Raw genomic sequence first — 27,015 nt, 5'->3', positions numbered from 1 at the left:
CCTTTGTTGTTTCATGCCTGTTTCCATTGAAGTGATTACTGTCATTGTTATGAGTCACATTTTCCAGTCTCTGCATGCCTAGTAATTTTTTATTGAATTCTAGACATTATATTGTCACATGTCTGGATTTTTTTTCTAAAGAATATTTAGACTTTGTTGGGTCTTATAGTGAAGTTACTTGTGTAACAACATGGTCAGTTTGAGGTGTGTCTCTGTGCTTGATTAGGGTAGCCTTAGGGTAGGATTTACTCTAGGGTTAGTGTTTGCTCATTCCTATTTCTATTTATCCAGTCCTATTTCTAAGGGGACCCTTTCTGGAGAGTCAGTTAAGCACACTGATGTTCAGTGAGGTCTCTTCACTCTGACTGGTCAGCACTTGAATTTCTCCCAGCCCTATATAAGCTCCAGGAACTGCTCAGTTGATAATTAATTTATAGTTCTCCGCTCAACCTTATGAATGTGCACCCTACATGTGTACACTTAGTATTCAGCAGCAGACTTAATCTATGCAGGTTTCTGGAGCTCTTTTTCTACACAGCAACCTCTGCCCTGGTAGTCTGCCTCACAAATTCCAGACTTTCTGAATTTGATCTCTGTCTCCTCCGCTTCGTGGGACCGCCATGCTCTTCTGGGACTCCCCCCTCTCTGTACCTGTTCCAGAAAATACCTCCAGGAAGAAAGATGGAACTTTCTAGTAAGATTCATATCTCCTGTTGCCCTTGCCTAGGGGATCCCAGCCCTGTACTGCTTGTTGTCCGATGTCTGAAGACACAAATTTATGTATTTTGTCCAATTTTCTAGTTGCTTATAATTGCCAGGCAAGTCAGCAATTGCGGAGTATTCTGTTGTGAGGTCATGTATGTTTTCAATTGCTAAAACATACATGTTTTTTGACTGTGTTTTTACATATAAGCCTCTTATTCTATGGATACACAAATATCCTGGGAATGTTAATAAGAATACTGTTCATGTCCTTCTTGTTTCTTGAATTAGTGGTATTTCATTGAGGGAAATTTCCCCTGCTATCTCAATTTGTACACTATTTTTGTCCAAATAGCTAGTGAGTTTTAATTGACCGATAATATTTATAATAAAAGTCAAGATTAATTAGAATTGGCACCCTGTGGGGTTCCCCAGCAACTGTGTAGGCAGGAAGTGGGGAGAAACATACCATAACCATTCATTCATTGGGTGATTCTGGTTCCTCTTATGAAAGGATCACAACGATGTTTCCCACATAGGAACTTTTAAAATCTTTGCATAATTCTCATAACTATTATAATTATTATTTCAATTTTACAGTTGAAGAAACTGAAGTTCAGAGAAGTTCAGTAAGTTGCCAAGGTCACAGAACTAGTGAATGAAGCAACCGTAACTGGAAAACTGGCAATCTGTCTAACCTGTACACTGTGATTCACAGTTTCCAGAAATGTCATATATCTGGCCTATTGATGGAATTATTTCATATTTTTCATTACAAGTACACAATTTTCTAGTTTTAAATTTTTCTTTGTCATTTCATATGGATTTTTTGAGTAATCTGAGTATAATCAGGCCATTAATTTTTTTAACTTTGAAACTATACCCCAGAATATTTTTCCATATTATAAACTGCTTAAGTTACATTTTTCTTTAAGTGAAAGTCCATGATGGAACTACTGAGACAAAGGAATAGATGTTTTTTGGAAGGACTTCATACTTTAATAAATATTTCCTGAATTTTATCAAGACAGTTCTATCAAGCCGTGCATAAGCATGCCAGCTACTCCATGGAGTGTAGCTTTAATCAGTATCTTTGAAGACCCAAAGTTTCTAAAATGTCTAACGGTGGAATTTGAGGCACAGTGACATGTGGGCAGAGGAGATATTTTGGGGAGCAGTCCCTTCCCTGTACGTCCCAAATCCCTTGCAGACCCCCTTTCTCCTTAGGCAGCCCCTCCCGCACATGTTGGGGGCAGGGCCCGGGCTAGGGGCACCTCTGCCAGGATCCTGCTGATCTATGTTCTTGTCTGACACTCAGCAGCTGTCGCAGAGGCGTGGGCTGCAGGCGCTGTTCCCCATGGGCCGTGTGCAGGCTGCAGGCCGGGGATCCTTTCCCGCCTAATCCGAGGGGCACTGGCGGTGGGGAGGGAGACAGCTGGGTGTAACTGATCTGCAAAGGAATGGAATGGTGCAGGCCTCCCAGTGCTGGGCTGGGCGTCTGCAGGCTGCCCTCCCCAGCTGCCAAGCCTTTAACCCTTCCCTCTCTTACTCCTCGCTCCCCTCCATCCTGGGAGTGGATGTCGCCCAGTTTGACCAAATCCCGGGAACATCCCCGGGTTGGGTGTGAACACCTTACAGAGGAGCCAGCCTTGTGATTGTTACTGCTGGGGAGGCTAGAGCAGGAGCAAGAGGCTCCGGCCCTGTCTCAAAGGGAGACAAAGCCCCAGCAGGTGTCTCATACAGCAGCCGAGACTGACTGTGAGGTGGAAGCAGGGAGGCCCAGCTTGGGTTGGCACTCAGGGAAGACTCCCTGGAGGAGGAAGTGAAACGAGCCCTGGGTTTGAGTTCATTTGATTCTTCCTCCACCTTTGCTTACTATGCAGTGAGAGCTTGTATAAGTCACTGTCTCTCTAGAATCTATTTGCTGCTCCTGAAAATGTGGGATTTGAAGCTGATCTTTAAGGTTCTGTCCACAGTGGTAATAGTAGCTCCATTCAGCATCTACCATAGGCCAGGGGCTTTATCCAGAAACATTCTCAGCATCACTTTGCTAGATTCTCCCATTTTAGTGACAAGGAAACTGAGAATTTGAGAATTTGGAGAGCAGGAATCACACAGCTGCTCAGAGACAAAGCCTGGCCCCATAGTCCAGGCTCTTCCATGGCCTCCTGTTCCGTCTTCATCTCCAATAGTCTGTAAATGGTGACCGAGTTCAGGTAGAGTGGAGGCCAGGTGCACTGCTGGCTAGGGCCCAGCAGAGGCAAAGGCTAGCGATGAGCCCCAGAGCTCCTGGATGAAGGGCGGGCTGTGGCTGGGTGGGACTCCCTTCCCCTTTTATTCTCCTGTCCTGGGCGCAGCTGGGCCAAGATCTCCTGGCTCAGCCAGGCAGCCTCACACATGGTCACGGCCTTGCAGTTGTCCAGCCCGTTCCCATCCATGAGCTCACTTGACCCTCATGCCAAGCTTAGGATGCAGAACCTGTCAGCCCTCTTCACAATGAGGGATGGAGGCTTGAAAATTTCCAGCATTCCTATAACTGGTAACTAACTGAAGAGAGACTAGACCCCTCTTTCCACTGTCCCCTCTGGCCTCCTAGAGGAGAAGGGGCTGGAATACTAGCTACCAGGCGCCCCACGATCCTCTTCATGCTCCTGTTCCTCTAGAGTTAAGAAGGAAAGTATGAGTGTGGGCTCTGGAGTTAAGCAAACATGGGTTCAAGCTCTGCCTCTCTCTGTGCAGTTGCCTAACCTCTCTGAGCCTTAGCTTCCTCCTGTGTTGTAAATGAGATATAGGTGAATAATAAATAACTGCTGGAGGCTGGCCTGCCTCCCCCTTCCCTGAGCAGAGCACAGACGCAGGCTGGCATGGGACATCCCAGATAATCAGAATGTAGGACTGGGGGTAGGGGGTGGTGCTAACGGCCACAGAGAAGGACCCTGTGGGCTGGAGTTTTGCAGTGAGGTAGGAGTCTAGGCTGGTCTGAAGGGTGGGAGGAGCTGCCTAGAAGGAAGGAGGACAAGGACCTTCCGGGTGAGGCACAGGCCACAGGCAGAGGCGGGAACAGACATGGTGTGGGGGGGACAGAGATGGAGTTTGGGTTTAGCTGCCTGGGGAGGACACTTGGCCCAGAGGGAGGTGGGTCTTCATGGAGAATGGGGGCTGAGTAACAAGCCCAGAAGATGCTCAGCCCTGGAGAACAAGTTCTCCAAGGGTGCAGGGGCTGTACCAGCACCCACCGTGTTGCCCACCTATCGCCTTCCCCTCCGCCCCCATCCATGGGTTGCCCAGACCTCTGGGCAAACGGCCGGGTAGGGTTCGGTTCCAGCTTGGGAAAGACAGCTGTGCAGCCTCCTGCAGGGGATTAACTGGCACTGCTGCGGTATGTGGGGGGCACCTGGCTCCTGGCTCAGCCCGCCCCATACCCTTTAACTTCTTGCTGCCCAGGCCCTTTGCTTTCATCTTTAAAGGCATGTTATTTCTCTTTTTTCAGTGCCCTGTGTTAGACATCGGGGGCACAGAGATAGAGATCCAGGGCAGGGTCTATTCAGCCAGAGGCAGCTTTGTCCATCACTGTCTCTCCTTGTGCCACCCACGGGACCTCTAAGACCCTAGATCTCTTTCCCAGCAAAACCCTTCTCTCTCCACTGGCTCCTTCCAGGATATATGGTCAAATCACTGCCCTCCTCAAACCAGCAAACAAGCAAACCTTCCTTTGACCTTATGCCCTATCTCTTTTCTGTCTCCTCAGCCAAACTCCCCAGCATTGTCCACACTATCTCTGCCTCCTCACTGAGACGACACTGTCCACCAGACCCACTTCCACTTCTTCCCGAGCATACAGCTGGACTACGTCTCCCAGCCTCCCTTGCAGTTAGGTGTGGCCATGTATATGAGTTCTGGCCAGTGGGATGCGAGTGGAAGAGAACCAGACACTTTCAGTCCTGCTCCCTCAAACCTGCAGCGCATGCTCCCTGCACTCCTCCTGGGGCGCAGATAAGCACAGCACTTTTGGAAGGCTCGTGCTGAAGATGGGAGACCCTCCAGACAGAGGAGCCAGGGTCTCTGAATCATTTTGGATGCGAGGTTCCAGTTACACAGGAACATCTACTTTTCATTTTCAATAGTAAGAGGGAGACAAACATCTATCATGTTTCAGCCCAAGAAAAGATCTGAGTTGCTATTCATTAAAAAAAAAAGGAGCTGGGTCCTCCTGCTTCTCCATCTTCCCATGTTGGAAAATCCAGAAAAGCAAGGAAGAGGGGACCTGGAATTCTGAAAAGAAGGTTGGAAGAAGGAAACACTCTGCTCTGAGATTTCCTGAGGCAAGATATGGCCAATGAACTTACTCAGGCAGCATTTAACCTTCGCCTTGGGTTGTTCCTTTTTTTGGGGGGGCTATGTTTGCAGTCTGCCTCCCCCAAACCACCATGACAAGGGTGTGAGGCTTCAAGGCTTGTGTGGTCAGAGCCATAGGAAGATGTAAAAGTCAGGGCCACAGGTGCATGAACAGGCCCCAGACCTAGGCCTGGGGGAGAAGCCTGAAGCCGGGGCAGGTGCTGACACAGCGGATGGGAGAGGAAAGGAAAGGGTTAAGGAGTCTGAGAGCAGGATTGGCTCCCCTCTAAGTGAGGGCAGTAAAATCAGCATGTCGCCTCCAATTTGCTCCGGCCTGACCTTGAACGTGAATCATTCCATCACAATGTCCTTATTGATTTCCACAGGAAGAGGATTAAGCCCAGAAAATCAGGGCGGGAACTTGAGCCTGAAGCACGGAAAATGGGATAGTTCTGGAGCTCAAAACCCCTCGTGTTGGCAAATACGTCACAGGGGGCTGCAGGCTGGACGGCCGCCCAGCTCAGCTACCAGCTTTCCGATGGCCAGGTCCTGGGCTCCCGTTTCCTTACCTGTCTGGTGTGTGGCCTCCAGGGTTCCCTCAAGCTTTAAGTCAAGTGCGGAGAGAGGGGAGGAAACCAAGGATGGGGGAGGTGCTATAGATATGCCTTAAGGCTCTTCGGGGGTGGTCACTTCAACCTTCTGACACAGCGGCAGACTTTGGGACCCTCAGAACCCGACAGGCTGTCCCAGGACCAATGCTGACATGGAATTAGCTGGCCCAAACAGCCAGGAAGGACCTCCTTAGTCCTGAAAACCCTTTTAAGGGAATGAGAGGGATATGGTGGGTAGGTGGGGTGTGTTTGTGTGTGTGTGTGTCCCTGCATAGGTGCATGAAAGAAGCAGGTTATTCTTTGGGAATGAACCCACAATTTCCTTCTTTCATTTAACATATCCTGAAGAGCCCACCATATCAGTTTATTAAAAGGCTATATAGTATTCTATGGTGTGACTGTACTAGGTTATTTAATCATTCCCTACTGATAGGCATTTAAAGTTATCAGTTTTTTTTTTCTACTTAAGACAATGTGCCATAAACATCCTGGCACATGCTTCTTTGTAGGAATTACTTCTTTAGATGCTGTGTTCGTTTCCTGATGCTGTAACAAATTGCCATAAACTCCAGCCTCAGCATCTATCATTGCATCTCTTCTGACACTTATCCTGCTGTGATTCCATTGGGCCCACCTGAATAATCTAGGATCATCTCCCCACCAAAAGATCCTGAACTTAATCACATCTGCAAAGCCCCTTTACCATGTAAGGGACACATTCAGAGGCTCCTGGCACTGATATGTGGATGTTTTTGGAGGACCGCTGCTCAGCCCACCACAGTTTCCTAGAAATTAGATGGCTGAGTCAAAGGGTATGTGCATTTTTAATGTAAATCAACATCTCATAATTGTATCAATGAACACTCATATCAGCACTATGGGTACTGGCTTCTTGAGTGCCACTGAGCAGTGTTGATTTAGGTTTGACATCCTCACCCTTTGCTATCTTCCCCCAGTACAGAGCAGGAAGCATGCTGGTTGGTGATTTGCTTCTCGTTAATCTTTCACTTGTGTCTTAGCCTAAAAGAGTTGGTTCCCCAGGAGGAAGCTAGGGGAACAGGACTGGGAGTTTTAGCCATAGGGTTGGGATGTGAGGTGGGTTTCCAGGTGAAGCAGGCAGGAGGGGGTACTTCAGTGGGGATGGAAACCCAGAAACACTGTGATTCCAGAGATCAGTGTGATCATCAGAATGTGTGGCCACCTGTAAGTGTATAGTGAGGGTGGAGCAGGAGAAGTCGGGGTGACCTCCAGGGTCCTAAAATAGGGTCTTGTCTTCAGAGCTGAAATTCCTTCAGATTCAAAGCAAACCTGACACCTTCAGAGATGCTCAGAGGCCTGATGGCTTCCTGTGGTTTACTGGATATACAAACAGAACACAGATACAGGAGCAAAGAGGCTGCAGGAACAGCTGGGGACCATCCTGGCACAGGGCCCCAATCCCAAGGGCGCCAGGGCAGCCACATGTTTCCAGACATACAAGGCAGTGCTAGGGTCAGAACACCCTCACGTTCATACCCTTTGGACCCAGCAGCACAAAGTGGCATGTGGTGGGGTGTGGAGGGACCCCCAGGCTGGCTTTAGGAAGGACGCTGTGGTTCAGACACCAGGCTCTGACATGCTCAGAGACAGCTACACACGCATCAGGCCTCACTTCCCACTGACCGTTGCTCTCCTACTGGACAGTCTCATGAAGCAGAGAGCTGGGCACTGGCTGAGCTACGAAACCCACACCTGGGCTGCTCCAGAGACCATGTACTTGGAGAAAAGGCAAATGGCAGAGCTGGGATCTGCTCTGGCAGACTGAAGGTATCATTAAACACCCTAAGGCCCTTGGAGGATGGACTGTCCAGCCACATGGGGCTGAGTGGAGCTGGACCCTCACGGAGGATCCTCCCACTACACCTCACCAGAGCCAGCCCACCGGCCAGGGAGGCTGGTTCTGAGGGGTGAGAGTGGGGGTGAGTATGGCCCTGTTCTTCTAAATCCTTTCCTGAATTACAAGATCAATGACAGACTATCAAGGCTCCCCTCTCTGAGCTATGTTTCACTGAACGCACTCCCCAATCTCTGGACCTGACCTCACAGATACTGGTGAGAGCACATGGGCTTGGGAACCCACCCTCTTTGCTTTTGGGAAGCCCTCCTGGACAGCACTGTGCAGATCCGGGTGTTGCAATTAAAGCCCTCTTTCCTTTTACTGAGTTTGTGGTTCTTCCATGGTCCATAGGGCCAAGGAGGAGAATAAGCCATCAGATTCAGACTCTCTGCTAGGTCTTGGGTATAGCCTTGGTCCCAGCTTCTCAGGAAAGCTGTCTCCTCCTCCACCAACACTGCACCCAGAGTCTCCAGTGACAGAGGGCCCTTCCCAGACCTTAAGCCAGGGACAGAGTTGAGCTCCCTGAGCCCCAAGCTGTGGTACTCTCCCGTACGTGGAGGAGGGAGAGGCAGGATGGACCAGTGTGGCCGGTTCTGGTCACTCTCTGTGCTCTGCCCACCATTCCACCCTCAGCACATTCCAGCTCTTCATACTTTTAGTGCCACCCCCCACCCTACACTAGGCCAGCCAGAGCAGACAGCAATCGGGCCAGCCCCAGCCCCCAGGCCTCAGGACCACTGGCAGGCACAGTCCGTGGGCTCCTGCAACGTGTAGGGCACCCAGGTGGCATTGGTGGCACAGAAGAGCTGTACGGAGCGCCGCTGCAGGCCCACCTCGCGGCAGCACTTGCAGAAGCGGGCGTAGGTGTTGATGTTATAGTTGTAGATGCTGGCAGACGGGCACCTCCCATCACAGGACACTAGGTTCACCTGGAGATAGGCAGGCCAGTGAGGCAGCCTGTGTGGCTTCCTTCCCCCCAAAGCTCCCTCCATCCCCATATTCGGTTTGCTCCCCCCCACCCCCCACTGTCTTGCCAGGGCCACGCACAGGGGTGTTGCTCCTGCATTCATTCTTGCGGATGGTCATGCGGATTGTCACCTTCTTGCAGGAGCGCCCATCCTCTTTACCTGGGGGGACAGGGTGAGTGAGGCAGCTACGGCTAAGGAGTGCTCCCGGGGCTGCAGGCTGGGCCAGACTGGGGGGGTTAGTGTCATGCTGGAGGGCCCCTCCACCAGCGTTAGTGCCCCACATTAGAGCCCCTCCCCATCAGAGGAAAAGCTTGTGACCCAGTGCCCTGGAAGGAGTTGGAGACGGCAAGGCAGGGGAGATGGTGAGACAGGATGCCTGAGACAGTCTGGGGGCTCTGGGCTAGGGAAGAGGAGGATCTGGGGACAAAGCAAGCTGCCCCTTTACCCAAGCCCCAACACCTGTCTCTAACCTATTGGTGACCCTGGGTGTGTATTCTCCCCTCTCTGAGCTTTTGTTCAAGCATTCAGATCTTGCAGTTTCTGGAGTGAATGGAAGCCCCAGTCCCTAGCATAGTCAATGCCTGCACACAGCAGGATCACTCGGTTTCCATAGCTATCAAACAAGACAGGCCCACCTCACATAGCCATCACACAGATAGAAACTGATAAGCATGGACCATGCTTATCATGGTCCATGATAAACCCTCTTCCTGGACCATGCTTCCCACAGACAACCAATCACATGGCTCATGCACACCCTCACCTGCTCAAATATTTCCTCGCCAAGGCCTTTCCTGATCATCTTCTTGGAACGACAGCATCCTCCTTCCACCCAACCTCCTTCCCTGATCCCTCCCTTCCCTATTTCTACCCAGGGCACTATCACCATCCTGAGAGACAGATTTGAAATGATGCTCTTGACACATAAGCTTTAGGATCTTCTTTTGCACAGGCTCCTTCCACAATTTGTTATGAGTTCTCATTCTAAATAAATCTTCAATCTCATACCTCAATATTGATTTGTAAGTTTGTGATCCTTTTCTTAATGAAGCCTACTACCACCTGCGTAAATTTCAACCCCCATAAAACCAGTTACATCCATCTTACTGTAATTTTACTTGCCATTCTGTCTCTCCTGCTAAGCAATATGGCTTCTCTTGTGGCGCAGCAGGTAAAAAAAATCTGCCTGCAATGCAGGAGACCTGGGTTCAATCCCTGGGTTGGGAAGATCCCCTGGAGAAGGGAGAGGCTACCCACTGCAGTATTCTGGCCTAGAGAATCCCATGGACTGTATAGTCCATGGGGTTGCACAAAGTCAGACACGACTAAGCGACTCTCACACTTTCACTCTCCCACTAAAACGTAAACTCCATGAGACTGTGTCCTTTTTGCTCTATCTACAGGGTCTAGAACAAGGCCTGGTGTATTGGTGCTAAACAAATATTTGCCAGATGCATAGACTCCCTCTGTGATCCCAGGGTGCCCACAGGAAATGGGGTGGAATCCTCTTTTCTGGCCTCTGGATTTCACCACAGTGGGTTTCTGACCACACCTACTGGAGGTCTCCTAGCCAGAGCTAAGTTCACTTTTTCCTCCTTCTCTGCTCCCAGGAAGCAGAAGAACCAAGGGCTGTCCTGGCCATGGTGTCAGGGTCCTGGACTGAGACCAGCTGAGTGACCAGCAGGAGCAAACCAGTGGTGGCACTGGGCATTGGTGGGCATGTGCTGCCAGGAGAGCGGGCACTGCTGAAGCAACCCCATGCAAGCCCAGGGTGCAGCCCGCTACCCAGCATGCACTGCCAGTCTTATGACCTTTGCCAGCGGCAGGGAGCCGGGGCACCATGCTCCCCTCCCCCACCCCCAGGGCTTGGGGCCACCTAGCAATAGGGACATTGTCGGAAATAGCAATGCAGCTACACGCCTCCAGTCCTATGGGCTTCCGAGAGGAGTACCTGGGTGGCAGTGGACACTAACACGTGGAGGAGAGGCGGAGCTAATGGGGACCACGGGAAACAGGGTCCCCGGGAAACCTGGGGAGAGGCACATGGGTCTCAGGTCACATGGAGCACCTGGGACATTCAGGGAACAAGATGTGCCAGGAGACAGAGGCACAGGGATCACAATAGAGTTGTGATCTCAGGGAAGAGAAATCAGCCAATGAGGCATTGAGCTCAGGGTCCTTGGAATATGTGAATTGGACATAAAAGGGTCCCATATCCTACATCCCTCCAGAGAGGGTCGAGGGCCCTGAGAGATGGGAGGCATAGGGTCAAAGATCCTCAGGCTGATGGGAACACACACACACAGGCAGCTGGGTCTCTGGGTTCCCAGGGTGGGGGTGAGGACAGATGCTCAGAGCTCTCACTCAGACCTCATCAGGGAACCCGTGCGCCTGAGGCCCACCCAGGAGGCACCTCCAAGACAGGGCTCCTGAGCATAGGGAGAATTCACGTGGGGGCATCTGGGCTGGAGGTCATGGCAGGCCCGGAGGAGGCAGACTAGCTGGGGAGTTACTGACCTCCTGGATCCAACACTCCAATGCCTCCCATCTCCAACAAGGAGCAGAGGCCTTTTACTGGGACAGAGATGTGAGCATGGCCCCTGCCCACCTACAGCCCTACATCAGCTCTGTGAACCCCATGGTGCAGGTGTTATCCCTTCATCTACTCCCCCAGGAAGAGCCACCACCAGAGGTGCCAGGCCAGGAACCTGGCCCTCTGAGACCCAACATGATACCCTGTGCCCCCAACCAAAGCCCCCTCCGCCCCCTCCGCTGGCCTACATGTGCTCACTCACATGTCCTGCAGCATCCTTCCAAGGAAGGTACCACCGAGCCCCCAACCTAGAGGAAGAGGAGGAGAGGTGGGTGGGAGGCCCCATCCAGGCCAGGAGCCAAGATGCCAGCAAGAGGCACAAAGATTGTAAGAGTCTTGACTTGTTTCCTCCCATGATGCTCCAGGGCAGGCGTTCTGGGCCCTGTGGTCCAGCAGGCCCAGGCCAGAGCGGGAAAGGCCCCTGGGCTGGCCATCATCCGAGAGTCACAGAGCCTAACCTGACTGGTTGGGACACTGGATCTAAGACTGCCTCAGCCCCAGTGAGGCTGGAGGCTAGGTAGAGAGGGGGCAGGGTGCCAGGGCCTCCTGTCTGTGTGGTGGTAGCTCTCCTGATGTACCCTGCCCCCGGCATGGTCAGCCTGCTTAGTGTTTCCTGCACAGAGGGTCAGGGAAGGGACTGACCCACGTGGGGCAGTGGGCTGGGCTCTATCTCAGCCCTGGATGAGATGCCTCTTTCCTCTGGACTTAGCTTTGCCATTACTCATGCTTATGCTTCTGCTTCTTCTCAGTCGCTAAGTCGAATTCATGGACTGTAGCCCACATCTGTCCATGGGATTCTCCAGGCAAGAACATTGGAGTGGGTTGCCATGCCCTTCTCCAGGGGATCTTCCCAACCCAGGGATCAAATTCACATCTCCTACTTGGCAGGAAGATTCTTTACCACTGAGCTACCAAGGAAGCCCATTCTCCCACCTCTAAAATGGGACAATGATCCCTGATAGCCCTTCTCCTCTACAGCGAAATGGATAAAAGAATGGATGTGACAGTTCTTTGTAAATAAGTATGTGTGTGTGTGTGGGTCTCAGTATATGTGTGTGATTTTTGTGATTTATGTGTGATTTTGCATATGTGTGCCTGTATGAATGAGAGAGAATGATTGGATGTGTGTAATGATATTCTAGGTGAGACCAGAAATTTTTAAAAGCTCAATATTAATGTCAATATCCAGGAGTCTCTGGCAGAGGCATGGGTTGACGGTGGCCTGCATCAGGCTACATCAGGCTACATCAGGGACACTGAGCGTGGCAGTGCGTGTATGGGACCTCTTTAAGGAGGTCACCATTATCTTCATTACCTCTACTATAGTTTGGCTTCAGGTCAAACAACAGGGAGGGAACACAGCCCCACATTAACAGAAAATTGGATTAAAGATTTACTGAGCATGGCTCCGCTCATCAGAACAAGACCCAGTTTCCCCCTCAGTCAGTTTCTCCCATCAGGAAGCTTCCATAAGCCTCTTATCCTTCTCCATCAGAGGGCAGACAGACTGAAAACACAATCACAGAAAAAGAACCAATCTGATCACATGGACCACAGTCTTGTCTAACTCAATGAAACTATGAGCCATGCCGTGTAGGGCCACCCAAGACGGATGGGTCATGGTGGAGAGTTCTGACAAAATGTGGTTCACTGGAGAAGGGAATGGTGGACCACTTCAGTATTCTTGCTTTGAGAACCCCATGAACAATATGAAAAAGCAAAAAGATTGGATGCTGAAAGATGAACTCGCCAGGTCAGTAGGTGCCCAATATGCTACTGGAAGTCAGTGGAGAAATAACTCTATAAAGAATGAAGAGATGGAGCCAAAGCAAAAACAGTTGTAGATGTGACTGGTGATGGAAGTAAAGTCTGATGCTATAAAGAGCAATTTTGCATCTGAACCTGGGATGTTAGGTCCATGAAAAGTGAAAGAAAGTGAAGTTGCTCAGTCGTTTCCAACTCTTTGTGACCCCATGGACTGTAACCTACCAGGCTCCTCTGTTCATGGGATTTTCCAGGCAAGAGTACTGGAGTGGGTTGTCATTTTAGTTCCATGAATCAAGGCAAATTGGAAGTGGTCAAACAGGAGTTGACAAGAGTGAATATTGACATTTTAGGAATCAGCGAACTAAAATGGACTGGAATGAGTGAATTTAACTCAGATGACCATTATATCTACTATTGTGGGCAAGAATCCTTTAGAAAAAATGGAGCAGCCATCATAGTCAACAAAAGAGTCTGAAATGCAGTACTTGGATGCAATCTCAAAACGACTGAATGACATGTGTTCATTTCCAAGGCAAACCATTCAATATCACAGTAATCCAAGTCTATGCCCTGACCAGTAATGCTGAAGAAGCTGAAGTTGAATGGTTCTATGAAGATCTACAAGACCTTCTAGAACTAACACCCAGAAAAGATGTCCTTTTCATTATAGGGGACTGGAATGCAAAAGTAGGAAGTCAAGAAACACCTGGAGTAACAGGCAAATTTGGCCTTGGAGTACAGAAAGAAGCAGGGCAAAGGCTAATGGAGTTTTACCAAGAGAATGCACTGGTCATAGCAAACACCCTCTTCCAACAACACAAGAGAAGACTCTACACATGGACATCACCAGATGGTCAACACCAAAATCACATTGATTATATTCTTTGTAGCCAAAGATGGAGAAGCTCTATACAGTCAGCAAAAACAAGACTGGGAGCTGACTGTGGCTCAAGCCATGAACTCCTTATTGCAAAATTCAGACTTAAATTGAAGAAAGTAGGGAAAGAAAACCACTAGACCATTCAGGTATGACCTAAATGAAATCCCTAACAATTATACAGTGGAAGTGAGAAATAGATTTAAAGGACTAGATCTGATAGACAGGGTGCCTGAAGAACTATGGACGGAGGTTTGTGACATCATAGGAGGCAGTGATCAAGACCATCCCCAAGAAAAAGAAATGCAAAAAAGCAAAATGGCTATCTGAGGAGGTCTTACAAATAGCTGAGAAAAGAAGAGTAGCTAAGGGCAAAGGAGAAAAGGAAAGATATACCCATCTGAATGCAGAGTTCCACAAAATAGCAAGGAGAAATAAGAAAGCCTTCCTTAGTGATCAATGCAAAGAAATAGAGGAAAAAAATAGAATGGGAAAGACTAGAGATCTCTTCAAGAAAATTAGAGATACCAAGGGAACATTTCATGCAAAGATGTGCCCAATAAAGGATAGAAAGGGTATGGAACTAACAGAAACAGAAAATATTAAGAAGAGGTGGCAAGAATACATAGAAGAGCTATACAAAAAAGATCTTCATGACCCAGATAAGCACAATGGTGTGATTACTCACCTAGAGCCAGACATCCTGGAATGCAAAGTCAACTGTGCCTTAGGAAGCATCACTATGAACAAAGCTAGTGGAGGTGATGGAATTCCAGTTGTGCTATTTCAAATTCTAAAAGATTTTGCTGCTAAAGTGCTGCACTCAATATATCAGCAAATTTGGAAAACTGAGCAGTGGCCACAGGACTGGAAAAGGTCAGTTCTTGTTCCAATTCCAAAGAAAGGCAATACCAAAGAATGCTCAAACTACCACACTAGCAAAGTAATGCTCAAAATTGTCCAAGCCAGGCTTCAACAGTACATGAACCAAGAGCTTCCAGGTCTTCAAACTGGATTTAGAAAAGGTGGAGGAACCAGAGATCAAATTGCCAACATCTGCTGGATCATTGAAAAAGCAAGAAAGTTCCAGAAAAAAACATCTATTTATGCTTTATTGACCATGCCAAAGCCTTTGACTGTGTGGATCACAACAAACTGTGGAAAATTCTAAAAGAGATGGGAATATCAGACCACCCGACCTGCCTCCTGAGAAATCTGTATGCAGTTCAAGAAGCAACAGTTAAAACTGGACATGGAATAACAGACTGATTTCAAATTGGGAAAGGAGTATGTCAAGGCTGTGTATTGTCACCCTGTTTAATTAACTTATATGCAGAGTACATCATGAGAAACGCTGGGCTGGAGGAAGCACAAGCTGGAATCAAGATTGCTGGGAGAAATATCAATAACCTCAGATATGCAGATGACACCACCCTCATGGCAGAAAGTGAAGTAGAACTGAAGAGCTTCTTGATGAAAGTGAAAGAGGAGAGTGAAAAAGTTGGCTTAAAACTCAACATTCAGAAAACTAAGATCATGGCATCTGGCTCCATCACTTCATGGCAAGTAAATGTGGAAACAATGGAAACAGAGACTTTATTTTGGGGGGCTCCAAAATCACTGCAGATGGTGATTGCAGTGATGAAATTAAAAGATGCTTGCTCCTTGGAAGAAAAGCCATGACCAACTTAGACAGCATATTAAAAAGCAGAGACATTACTTTGCCAACAAAGGTCCGTCTAGTCAAACCTATGGTTTTTCCAGTAGTCATGTATGGATGTGAGAGTTGGACCATAAAGAAAGCTGAGCACTGAAGAATTGATGCTTTTGAACTGTGGTGTTGGAGAAGACTCTTGAGAGTCCCTTGGACTGCAAGGAGATCCAATCAGTCCATCCTGTAGGAAATCGGTCCTGAATATTCATTGGAAGGACTGATGCTGAAGCTAAAACTCCAATACTTTGGCCACCTGATGTGAAGAACTGACTCACTGGAAAAGACCCTGATGCTGGGAAAGATTGAAAGCAGGAGGAGAAGGGGACGACAGAGGATGAGATGGTTGGATGACATCACCAACTCTATGGACATGAGTTTGAGTAAGCTCTGGGAGTTGGTGATGGATAGGTAAGCCTGGCATGCTGCAGTCCATGGGGTTGCAAAGAGTCAGACAGGACTGAGCAACTGAACTGAACTGAATGTCAGAAACTCTAATAACTCAACTATAGCCCTAAACCCTCCAGGAAGTCCTTTCCCTTTAGGTGTGTACAGAATGACAGCTCTCCATGCTCGTACTGGACACCCATTAGCTCACTGCAGGACTGAACAATGCATCTGTGTGGTGTGTGTGCAAGTGTGTGCAAGTGTGGTGCATGTGTGCCTTGGTATGTGGCATGTGCACTGGCCAGCTGAGGTGTTAATGGCCCTGTGGAGTGTGTGGTGCCTGTGAGTGGCTGACTGCTGGTGGTGTGTATGTGAGTGTGCTGAGAATGCGTGGCAGTGTATGTCTGTGTGCATCTGGGCATGCTCGTGTGATGTGTGCAGATGCAGTACGACAGGGTCAGAGCAAAGATACACAGAGATGTGGCATTAGGGTGGAGTCAAGGTGGCTGGACAGGTCCAGTTCCAGGGAAGCCCTCCTTCCACACATCTCCACACCACAAGACACCCCTGCCCCTACGCACCACCACCACTAAGACAGCCAGTACCCCTGGCTTCCAGCTGTGCTGGCACTGACCTTGGCACACTCGGTCTCGTTGAGTGGTGGGCAGCTGATGGGCGAGCGGACGAGCACGGCGCCCAGGGGCGTGCTGCTGCAGTGGTGGCGGGTGCAGTGTGCGATCCAGGACGCCCCGGGCTGGGGGGACAGAGGTGGCTGATGGGGACTTGCGGACGACGGCCCCAGTGAGCCGATAGGGAACAGCTCTCAGGACAGGTGCCGCCCGGAACTCGGCACTGCCCAGGGCCCCATGTGGCCCCAGTCCCGGGAGCTGGTCCTGGGTGTCCCAGGCAGGGCTGCCTGCCCAGTCGTGCAGCTAGGGGCTGCTTACCAGGAACAGGGAGGTGGTGCCATTGGGGAAGGTGAAGAGGCAGGACACGTTCCTGCAGGAGCCGCAGCAGGCCGCCAGGTCCCTCGGGTGCTCGTACTCCTGGTTCTGCAGGACAGGGCGGGACGCGATGGCCTCAGCCCTGGGGCCCGCCTCCACCCTCCTGCATTCCCACTCTCTGCCTGTCCCTGAGCCCAGAAACCAGAGGAGGGGCGCTGGAGATGGCTGGAAAGGAAACCCCCAGCGTCCTTCTGTGTCAAGCAGGAAGGCCGGCCTTATGTCCACCGAGCCTCCCTTACAGCCCTTCTTAGACCCAGCCCCAGTGGACCAAGAGATGGCACTGCAGCTAATTAAGGGTGACAGTATTCATTCCAGATAGACTTTTGTTCGGGTCCCAGTTCCTGGGGAAAGTTTGACAAACAGCTGGACCTCCCTACATTTCAGTTTTCTCATCTGAAAAATGGGAATAATTTCATCATCTTTTACTCAACTGATATGATCCAGGCCTTACTAGAAGCCAGTTGCTGTCCTAGGTAATGGGCATATAGAAGCACTCAAATGGCAGCAACACAAAGACACAAACCAAGACGATAGTGAATGTGCCAGGCATGAGTAGGTGCTTGACATGTGTGTATTTTCTCTGTCACATGCCCACCCTTGCCAGGCCTGCACTCTTGCTGTTCCCCGCTGGCCTCAGCACTTTCCGCAGGGTGTCTCGGAGGTCCCCCACCATGCCCACTCTCTAGACTCGTCCAAAGAGCTTGGGCGAGCTTGAAAGGGCCCCGCTGACACCCAGGGCACCGAGGGTCTGCAGGCCAGCCCCCCGGGCCCTAGCCCCCGCCCCCTACCGCCTCACAGTGGACGTCACACAGCACGGAGGTGGTGTTGATCTGGTAGAAGCTGGTCAGAGGGTCAAGCACGTCAGTGCAGCGGGAGGTGTGGCACACGCCGTCTGCCGAGAGCTCCACCACTGTCTGGCCTGGCTGCATCACCCCCAGCTCGCGACTCAGACACACGGGGGCCTTCACTGGGTGGGCGAGCAGCGTGGTGACAGTCAGCGAGAGCCCAGCACCCCTGCCAGCCCCAGGCTGACGGGCCCAGCCCGGGATTGCCCGCCCCACTCTACCTCCCCGGCTCCCCCCTCCCCACTCACCGCACTCATATTTGGCGCAGCCACACACGTTCTCCGCGCTGCGCATGAACGCCTCGTCCAGCTGGGACTTCTCCCACTGGGTGGGCAGAGGTGGTCAGCATCCCAGGGAGGGGGAGGCCCGGCCCCACCGTCGGGAGCAGCCTGCCACCTGGGGCCCTCTCTCTGTCAGCAGCTTCCTTGCAGTGGGTGGGGAGGGGGCCGGCGGGCCTGTTGGCCAGGGGGGCCCTTGGCACCCTGTGAGCTCAGTCACCCCTTACAAGGATGCCCGGGTGGCTCCCGAGACTCCATGCTGAGGAGCCGCCCCCCAGTGTCCTCCTGTGGGCCTCGGGCCTCCTGTCACCCTGAGCGCTCACTGGCCGCATCAGCGGGGCCACTGCACGGCTGCTGGCCCAGAGCCCTGCTCTGCTCACACACTCTCCCTCCTCCTACCCCAGTTAAAAGGAGAAGAGGCCGGGACGAGGGAAAACATGAGGAGATGTGAGGGCTGGGTAGGAGGGAGGGAATACCTATGATCCAGAAAAGCATGTAAACAACATAACTTTAAACACAACTTTCCATTTCTTAAAGTATTTTCAACTTTTCTCAGTGGCCATGCAGCCTGATAGTTAAGGGCATGCTTTCTGAAATCAGATTTCCTGGGTTTCAATCCTGGCTCTGAGATTTACTAGCTACACTTCATTAACCTTAGTTTCCTTTTTTGTACTGAGACAATCATAGACTCCACCTTGTTTGGGTTATCATGAGAATTAATATGATAATGTATATAAAGTCTAGTCAAAGCTATGGTTTTTCCAGTAGTATGTATGGATGTGAGAGTTGGACTATAAAGAAAACTGAGTGCTGAAGAATTGATGCTTTTGAACTGTGGTGTTACAGAAGGCTCGAGAGAGTCCCTTGGACTGCAAGGAGATCTCCAACCAGTCTATCCTAAAGGAAATCAGTCCTGAATATTCATTGGAAGGACTGATGCTGAAGCTGAAGCTACAATACTTGGCCACCTGATGTGAAGAACTGACTCACTAGAAAAGACCCAAATGCTGGGAAAGATCCCTCAGTGGGGAGGAGAAGGGGGCGACAGAGGATGAGATGGTTGGCTGGCATCACTGACTTGATGGACATGAGTTTGAGTAAGCTCCAGGAGTTGGTGACGGAAAGGGAAGCCTGGCATGCTGCAGTCCATGGGGTCGCAAAGAGTCAGATACAACTGAGCGACTGAACTGAACTGAACTAAAACACTAGTTACTGTCATGAGTATCAGCATCATCTCCACCATCCCCACCATCAACCCTACCACCACCACCACCATCAGTGTCTTCCTTGTGGCACTTAATCTTCACCACAACTCTGAACTATGATCAGACCCACTTTACAAGTGAGGGTACAATGCCAAGAGAGCAGAACTTGATACAAGAATGCTGACTTGCAATTCAAGGCTCATCGACCAGATGAAAGGAGTGGAGAAGGGAAAGAGAGGAAAGAAAAGGGGGAGGAAGACCAGGGGGAGTGGGGAGGGGCAGGGTCTTCATACCAGATGGCACCGGGGCACTGGGATTGTGTCGCAGTCACATTCTGAAAAACAGGAGGGGCCAGGACCCACCTCACCAGAGATGTCCAGGTGGGAGCCTCCTGGACCTCCCAGATTCCTCACCACAGGTGCAGTCTCTCTTCTAGCTTCCCTCCATCCCCACATGGGGGCTGCGGCTCCCCTGGTTGGGCAGGTGGGGTGTGATGGGCCCATAATTGAATGTGTAGGGAGGATAAGCAGGTGGATGGATCAACCCCAGGTTCCCTTCCATCATCTGGGCTTCATCCCTCCCAGTTCTCCAGAACCCACTGAGCAGAGCAGAGTGGGGCCTCTCCAAGAAGGACCATGGCAAAGGTAGAATTTCTGATCATCTGCATTTCCCAAAGTATACACTCAGCAAGCTGAGCTCTACCCTGAACCTTTGCCCATGAGCAGGTCCAGTTCTAAGCTGCGAAGGAGCTGACTTCGGAGGCACCGCTGCCTGTGACTTAAGGGCCCCACCAGCTCTAGCTTGAGGAGAAGTCAGGGTCACAGTGGCTGTGAAACACGCTTTGGAGTCATCCACTCATGCAGCAAATAGTTTTAAGCACCTATATGCTTAGATTTGTCTGTGCTTTGGGGACAAGTCCGTGGATAACACAAACTAAAATCCCTGTCTTCGTGAAGTTTACATTTTAGTGAGGCCTGGAAAAAGCAAGCAAAACACCCAGATGCAAAACAGAGTTTTTGATACCTTTTGAAAACCATTTTTATATAAAGTTTGCTGGTATTCATTACTGATCACTGCCACTCCCCACCTGCTTCCCAAAAGGACTTCAGGTGAATTTGAACGAAATCATGATTACTATCCGATGGCTGCAATAAAGATTTTTTTTTTTAAGGTGGAAAAGTTCCTTTTTGCAACAGGGAAGTTGCTTATTTCCTTCTTTTATTCTGGGGAGACAAAAGAATGTCCAGTACTCAGGGAGCGGATGAAGCCAGGAGGAAGACCATTTGGAGGCTTCCTTCCCTCTGGTGACTCTGGAGGAGGAGGACCTGAGCCAGGGGGACCGTGGTGGCCCCGCTCCCGCCTCCCCCAGGGGCCCTGGGTCTCCACCTTTGGGGAGGGGGCGTCTCTGTGCGGGGACTCACCACAGGACTTGTAGGGGCAGCAGCGCTCTGGGCTCCACACCTCCACCAGGGCCGTGCCCATGCCGCACTGCACATGCGGGCAGCGGAAGCTCTCACACACTGCGCGGGAGGGGAGGCAGGGGACGCCTCAGACACAGACACCTTGGAGCTGGAATCCTCAGAAACACTTTGGCTAAGAAGGGGGTACCTCCCGGCCCCCCCACCCCGAGGCCCCCTCAGTGTCCTCAGACACCCTCTGGCATCCAGGGGTGAAGTATGGGCTCCTGAAGTCTCCCCATAGAACTATGTCAGGACACCCTAGCGCAGCCCCAGGAGGTATTAGCAACATGACAACGTCAGAACCTTCAACTCGCTCAGCTGGGCCTCCCTCTGGGATTCTGTGTCACCCTGAGACTAGTGCTCTGAGGGTAGTCGAGGACCAAGGGAAGCAGTCCTGATGGACAGTCCCTCTCTAAGAAGAGCACGGCTCCTCCCATGCTGTGAGACTTCCTCCTCTGGCAGCCCTTCCCGGCCCCAGTCTGCTCTGCTTCAGCAGATGCCACATGCACTCCAGGACTCACACTTCCCCTCGTCTTGCTCTTCAGCAGGTCCCCTCTTAGCTTAGGATCCCCTGGCCATTCATTGAGAGACCAAGACAAGGAGGAGGGAATCCCTGGACACAACTTTCTGGTGGGAGGGAAGGTGCCAGGGACAATGCTGAAGGTGAAAGACTGTAAAACTTATTTTATCTACTAAAAAAATTTTGGCACAGGTAAGAATTATTAATCAATGCTTCAAAAACCTAAGAGGTGAAAGGTGAGAAGGACATTTGTATAATGTCTAAGTGATAGGTTACTTTCTGTTTGAAAGAAGAAATTTGTAAATGTAAGATGGACAGGTCACCATAATCCAGAGCTAGCAACCACAGAGTATGTACCTCCTGGTGTGATGAAGCTCAAAAATAGTATAGATTTTTAGCCTGAATCCATGAAGTCTTGGTTCTAATTTCCAGTTTATAGAAGCACAGAAGACAGAGGAGCAATGTAAAGAGTTCTAAGAATAAGCAACCAGGTAAACCCAGAAGTGGGACTTCCTGCTGGACCATAACCCAAACTCCACAATTTAGCATTGCATGGAAGAAAGGGCACTTACCAGATTCAAAGACACTTAAGAGACACAATGTTAATGTGTGAGTCTGGCTGGGATCCTGGATTGGACAGACCAGGCAAATCATAGACTGGGTGTAATAGGACTTGAAAATGTATTAGCAAGAAAAGTAAAGGTCATTCACTGAAAATCTGGCTTAAAAAGAGCATGTATGGTATAAACTCAGTTTGGTAAAACACATTTATATTGTATAAAGGCATGAAAAATATCTGGAAGAATATGTACTGAATCGGAGGATACTGACAATGGGAGGTAGGAAAATTGTGTTTTCATTTTCTTGTCTTTACTTGGATTCAGTGCTTTCTACAAGACTAAGCGTTTTTTCAAGAAAAGTGTAGTGAAGACTGGGACAAGGTAATATCAATGGCCTCTGTTGATCGAGGACGCTAGTGGTAAAGAACTCGTCTGCCAGTGCAGGAGACAGAAGAGACACGGGTTGGATCCGTGGTTGGGAAGGTCCCTTGGAGGAGGGCATGGCAATCTGCTCCAGTATTCTTGCCTGGAGTATCCCATGGACAGAGGAGCCTGGTGGGCTATATAAGCGACAGCACGCACTATATACTGAGCACCATTATATGAAGGTAGTATGTACACAGCACACACTTCATGTACAGTATCTCTAATCTTCACAACATCCCCTTGAGGCACATACTATTATCAGCATTTTACAAATGAGAAACCTTGGCTCAGAGAAGTCACAGCTAGTAAGTGATTGGCACTCAAAACAGTGACTGACTCCACACCACTGTACTCACTCCATATTACTCGAGTCTTTCTTGAGAAACATGAGAGGGAAGCTGAGAAGGAGACATGAGGAGAGAGACTGAAGAGGACGGAGGAGAGGAAAGATGCTGACCCCCTGCTCAGATGAGCTTTGTAAACACTTTGTGACAAGTGGCCTCTGAGCCCCTGCGTGCAGTTGCTTGGTCAGGTACAGCTGGGCCTTTGGGGCGACTCTCCTCCATGGGAACCTGGATTGCTTCAAAGGTGGTTCTAGAAATGATCCCAAGGGGGCTGCTCTTGGAGTATCCTGGGAGAGACCCCTCCCCTACACTGCTCTGTGCCAGTGTGGTCCACCTCACCTTTCTCCTAGAGTTGGTATGGAAAATAATTTTTGTAAATTAATTCATATTTAAATTTAACCCTTTTATTAATGTTCATCCAATAGATTTGCTTAATGTCGATGATGCTGGCTGTACTATGACTATGCTTATTAGGTATTATTGTATACAGTAATACATTAAGGTATATCCTATATACATACAGGTGCTATGTCTTATAAAAATATCAGAAAGGGCCCCCTTTGATTTATCTTTGCAAAATAACAGGGCTTCAGAGGCTTCAGAATGCAGCCTTGTGTAGGGACTATGGGAACAGTGGTAAAGACCCTGAGGTAGGGGCTCTGGGTCAGTCAGAGAAAGAGGACTGTGGATCCAGGCTGGGTGGGTGGGAGTGGCATAAGCATTTGTGCCTCAACCCAGGCTCTTGGGGGCCTCCATGGAGGGGACAGGGACCTTCTTTAGGAAGCCTCAGAGCCATTTATGTGACAGCCCAGACCCTCTCCATTCAGCCCAGCTTCCTCAGGTGGGGCCTCCTTCCGGGGCTTCCCCAGAGGCCACCACCTGGGGGCTCCTCGCTGCCCGCTGTTGAATGCCCATGGGTCCCAAAGTGAGAACTTTGTGATGGTCCCCAGAGCTCCCTCCAGCCCTGGCCCCCACATCCTGCAGGACTCACCGCACTGGTACAGAGGACAGCAGAGCTCCGTGGTGTTCCTGTCCACCGTGAGCGCCTCCCCTTCCTGACACTCGGGGATGGGATCCGGACAGTCTCCACAGGCTGCGGGGAGAGAGGGGCCACCCCTGTCACAGGCGGTCCCAGTGCCGGGGAGGGCGGTCCAGAGCAGGTGGTCGTGGGAAGCACCTAGACCGCAGGTGTGACAGGAGCCAGACTCATAGTGTTACCAAACCAAACTTGGGTCTGCTCGCCTGCTCGCGGGAAAGTCAATCTAAAGACACCCGGTCGTGGTGAAGGAAAGTGCCGTGATTATTGCAGGCACCAAGCAAGGAATTCGAGTTTGAGCATTAACGGCCTGTTCTTACAGGCTTCCCTGGTGGCTCAGGCAGTAAAGAATCTGACTGCAATGAGGAAGACCTGGGTTCGATCCCTGTGGCAGAAAGATCCCCTAGAGAAAGAAATGGCAACTGACTCCAGTATTCTTGCCTGGAAAATCCCAAAGATAGAGAAGTCTGGCGGGCTACAGTTCATGCGATCGCCAAGAGTCAGACACAACTGAACGACTAACGCTTTCTTTCTCCTTGCTTGGAGCCTGCAATAAAGGCTGCACTTTGCTCCACCACAAGCTGGACTCGGTAAGTGGGCTTTACTGCAGGCAGATGAGGAGACCCAAGTTTGGCTTGGTAACATGAGCAGTGTGCCTTAGTCCCACGTGACCCATCCTGCAGTTAGAACAGGGAAGTTCTCCCTCACCGCAACCTAAGTTCTTTTACTGAACAAGCACCCATCTTCCTGAGCTCAGTAATGCACGGCTTGAAGCAGTGGTGGTTTCTTCCTACACTTCTTCCTGGACAAGGGTCTCACCCTTTGCCCTGTGCCCCTTCCACCCGAAGATCCCCACCCTGGCCTCCCAGCCACCCAGGGCAGCAGGGGTGAGGGAGGCAGTGGCGGTGATCCGGGCAGGCCTGCTGCCATCGGAGGGCACATCTACCCACCACAGAAGTAGGAGATGCAACATGAGTCCCCCAGGCGGCCGGCGATCAGGATCTGGTCCTGGCGGCAGCTGGGGACCTGCACTGCCTCACACAGGTCGGGGTCACACTCTGGGGGAAACAGAATTTCGGGGTTGGGAGCAGACCCTGTGTGGCCATGCCTGGGCCCCCACCCAAGCCCTGCTTTCATTTCCAGCCAGAAGCCAGTCATTCCCAGAGCTAGCCATGCTCCCCGCCCCTGGGTGATAGGTGTCCCAGCGCCTCCCCAGCCCCACCCTGGGCCTCTCACCACAGCTGTAGCTGGGGCAGCAGGAGTCCTCCTGGAAGTGGGTGAGGAGCCGGTGGCCGGGGCTGCAGGTGGGGGCGAGGCCCTCACACAGGGTCTGGTTACACACTGCCCGGGGGCCGCAGGGCCTGTCACCTGGAGGCCGGGACTCCCCCCAGCCGCCAGCACTGCCCGGCCCCTGGACACCTGACCCCCAGCACTTCCCCCAGGACCCAGGACCCATGTCCCTGGAGAAGGCCTCTGAGGGTCACGTAGGGTTCAGGACCGAGACAGAAGAGCCATCAGAGTTAACATTTCATCCAGTGGGCCGTGTGCCGGCTGTAGTTCTACTAGATCAGATTAAACTTCTATAATTCTCATAACAACCCAGAAAGTGGGTACTGTTATCAGCCTCATGTTACAGGAGAATGGACTTCGTGTTAAATGATCTCCTGGGGCCACAAGGCTGCAAGGTGGTGGAGGAAGCGTCCACCAGGCTGCCTGGCTCCAAGCGCACATCATTACGTCCTGCCCCATGCTGACTCAGCTCAGGCACAGCTCTCCTCAACCCCCATGGTCCTCCACTGTCCCCAACACACCCCCACAAGACACTCTCATTTCCCCAGGCCTTATCCTATCCATCAAGGTCAAGGAGCAGAGCTGCAGTCTTTTAACCATCTAACAATGGAGGTCTAAGGGTGGGACTCACCACAAACTGTCCCCAGGCAGCAGGGGTCCTCTGTGGGCTGCAGCAGGGCCACCTCCCCGAAGCGCGGGCAACTTTCAGGGCGGGGGCCGGGGCAGACCCGGTCCACCGGGACGATCGTGTCTGGAGCTTGGCACTGGTGCTGGCAGCAGCCACTGAGGGAGCTGTTCCAAGTCTCCCCCAGGGCCCGAGGCACGCCTGTGCTGTCTGTGCAGGCTGCAGTGGGCATGGCGAGGTGCCAGGGACTGAGGAGGGTGGGAAGACCCAGACCATCCCAGGCCAGACCCTCCCTGGGAAACTGACCACCCCCAGAGCAGACCTGGAGGGATGCAGGGGGCCTCGCCATGGGCATAGGAGGGCGAAGGAGACTCTAGGGTCTACCGGGCTCCAGGGCAGACTCCCTCTGCCCGGGGAGGGGAGGGACTTACCACACTTCTCCTCGGGGATGCAGAGCCCGGAGTGGCGCCGGTGCAAGATGGTGCCCTCGGAGCAGACGCAGCCCTCGCCCAGCACCTGGCACTGCTCTGGGTCCAGCGGGCCCAGCATCCCATCCTGGCATGTCCTGGGAGGCTCACAGGCTGACACACATGCCTGGTATGTAGAATCACTGGAGCACAGGAAGGCTGCAGGGGCACGGCAGTGACCCCAGGAGGGTGAGCAGGGGGCTCATTTGTGCCTCAGCAGAGAGTATTAATTCAACGGGGTTTAGTGCATTGCCGCCTCCCTCTAGATCAGGAGCCAGCAAAGCACAGTCCACAGCCCAAATCCAGCCTCTACCCAGATTTGCAAATAAAGTTTTATTGAAACACAGGCATGCCCATTCACTTACTATTGTATCTGGTTGCTTCTGTACTATAAGAGCAGAGCTGAGTAATTGTGACAGAGACAACTAAAAGCCTCAACTATTTGCTAGCTAGTCCTTTGCAGAAAACATTTGCCAACGTCTTGCTGTAGATCAGTGCTTCCAAAGTTCCTTGACTGTAAAAACTAGATCTTACATTGTGGTCCAATATACACTCGCACATAAACAGTGGCCCTTAAGCCTGACTGCAAAAGGGAGCTTTTGTAACGACCCCACCCCAGACCAATTAAATTAGCATTTCTCACTGTGGGGCCCAAGCATGAATACCTTTTGAAGTTCCCTGAGTGATTTCAAATGGTAGCTGGGATTAAGAATCACTGATGCATTGTAACAAAAAACCTTCTTTCACAAAACAATATTTTATCTTTCCAGGTGTAATACACACTAGTGTTTTCTTTTTTTCTAATTCTATTGCATTTTTAAATGTTGATGCCAACCCCCAAATTAGTGGGTATGCTGATTTCATACCCACTGACTTGGGATCTACAGTCTGAAAAACACTGTATGTGTCTGACTCTTTGTGACCCCATGTACCGTAGCCCACTATACTTCTCTGACCGTGGGATTTCCCAGGCAAGAATACTGGAGTGGACTGCCCTTTCCTCCACCAGGGGATCTCCCCAACCCAGGGATCAAACCCACATATTCTGCAGCTCCAGCACTGGCAGGTGGATTCTTTACCACTGAGCCTCCTGGGAAGCCCCTGAAAAACACTACCCTAAATAAGCAT

At 51.0% G+C, this 27,015-nt stretch overlaps 1 protein-coding gene across 1 annotated transcript in view; it reads right to left on the bottom strand.

Moving 5' to 3' along the window:
- Positions 1-6,453: 6,453 nt before the first annotated feature.
- The window catches only part of OTOG (otogelin), an 84,465-nt gene continuing 63,903 nt past the window's right edge, over positions 6,454-27,015 (bottom strand). The window contains exons 43-56 of the mRNA XM_020904767.2: positions 25,852-26,046; positions 25,427-25,639; positions 24,742-24,846; positions 24,456-24,563; positions 23,461-23,562; positions 20,581-20,679; positions 19,453-19,493; positions 17,925-18,000; positions 17,620-17,798; positions 16,775-16,879; positions 16,462-16,581; positions 11,288-11,333; positions 8,572-8,651; positions 6,454-8,453 (exon numbers count right to left, since the gene is read on the bottom strand). Coding sequence (XP_020760426.2) covers positions 8,253-8,453; positions 8,572-8,651; positions 11,288-11,333; positions 16,462-16,581; positions 16,775-16,879; positions 17,620-17,798; positions 17,925-18,000; positions 19,453-19,493; positions 20,581-20,679; positions 23,461-23,562; positions 24,456-24,563; positions 24,742-24,846; positions 25,427-25,639; positions 25,852-26,046 — 1,670 coding nt within the window. The 3' untranslated portion in view covers positions 6,454-8,252. The remainder of the gene's footprint in view (positions 8,454-8,571; positions 8,652-11,287; positions 11,334-16,461; positions 16,582-16,774; positions 16,880-17,619; positions 17,799-17,924; positions 18,001-19,452; positions 19,494-20,580; positions 20,680-23,460; positions 23,563-24,455; positions 24,564-24,741; positions 24,847-25,426; positions 25,640-25,851; positions 26,047-27,015) is intronic.

This window comes from Odocoileus virginianus, chromosome 10, assembly GCF_023699985.2.
Source record: "Odocoileus virginianus isolate 20LAN1187 ecotype Illinois chromosome 10, Ovbor_1.2, whole genome shotgun sequence".
Taxonomy (NCBI): Eukaryota; Metazoa; Chordata; class Mammalia; order Artiodactyla; family Cervidae; genus Odocoileus; species Odocoileus virginianus.
The sequence above is the reverse complement of the archived record's forward strand: the minus strand, read 5'-3'. Positions and strand labels throughout refer to the sequence as shown.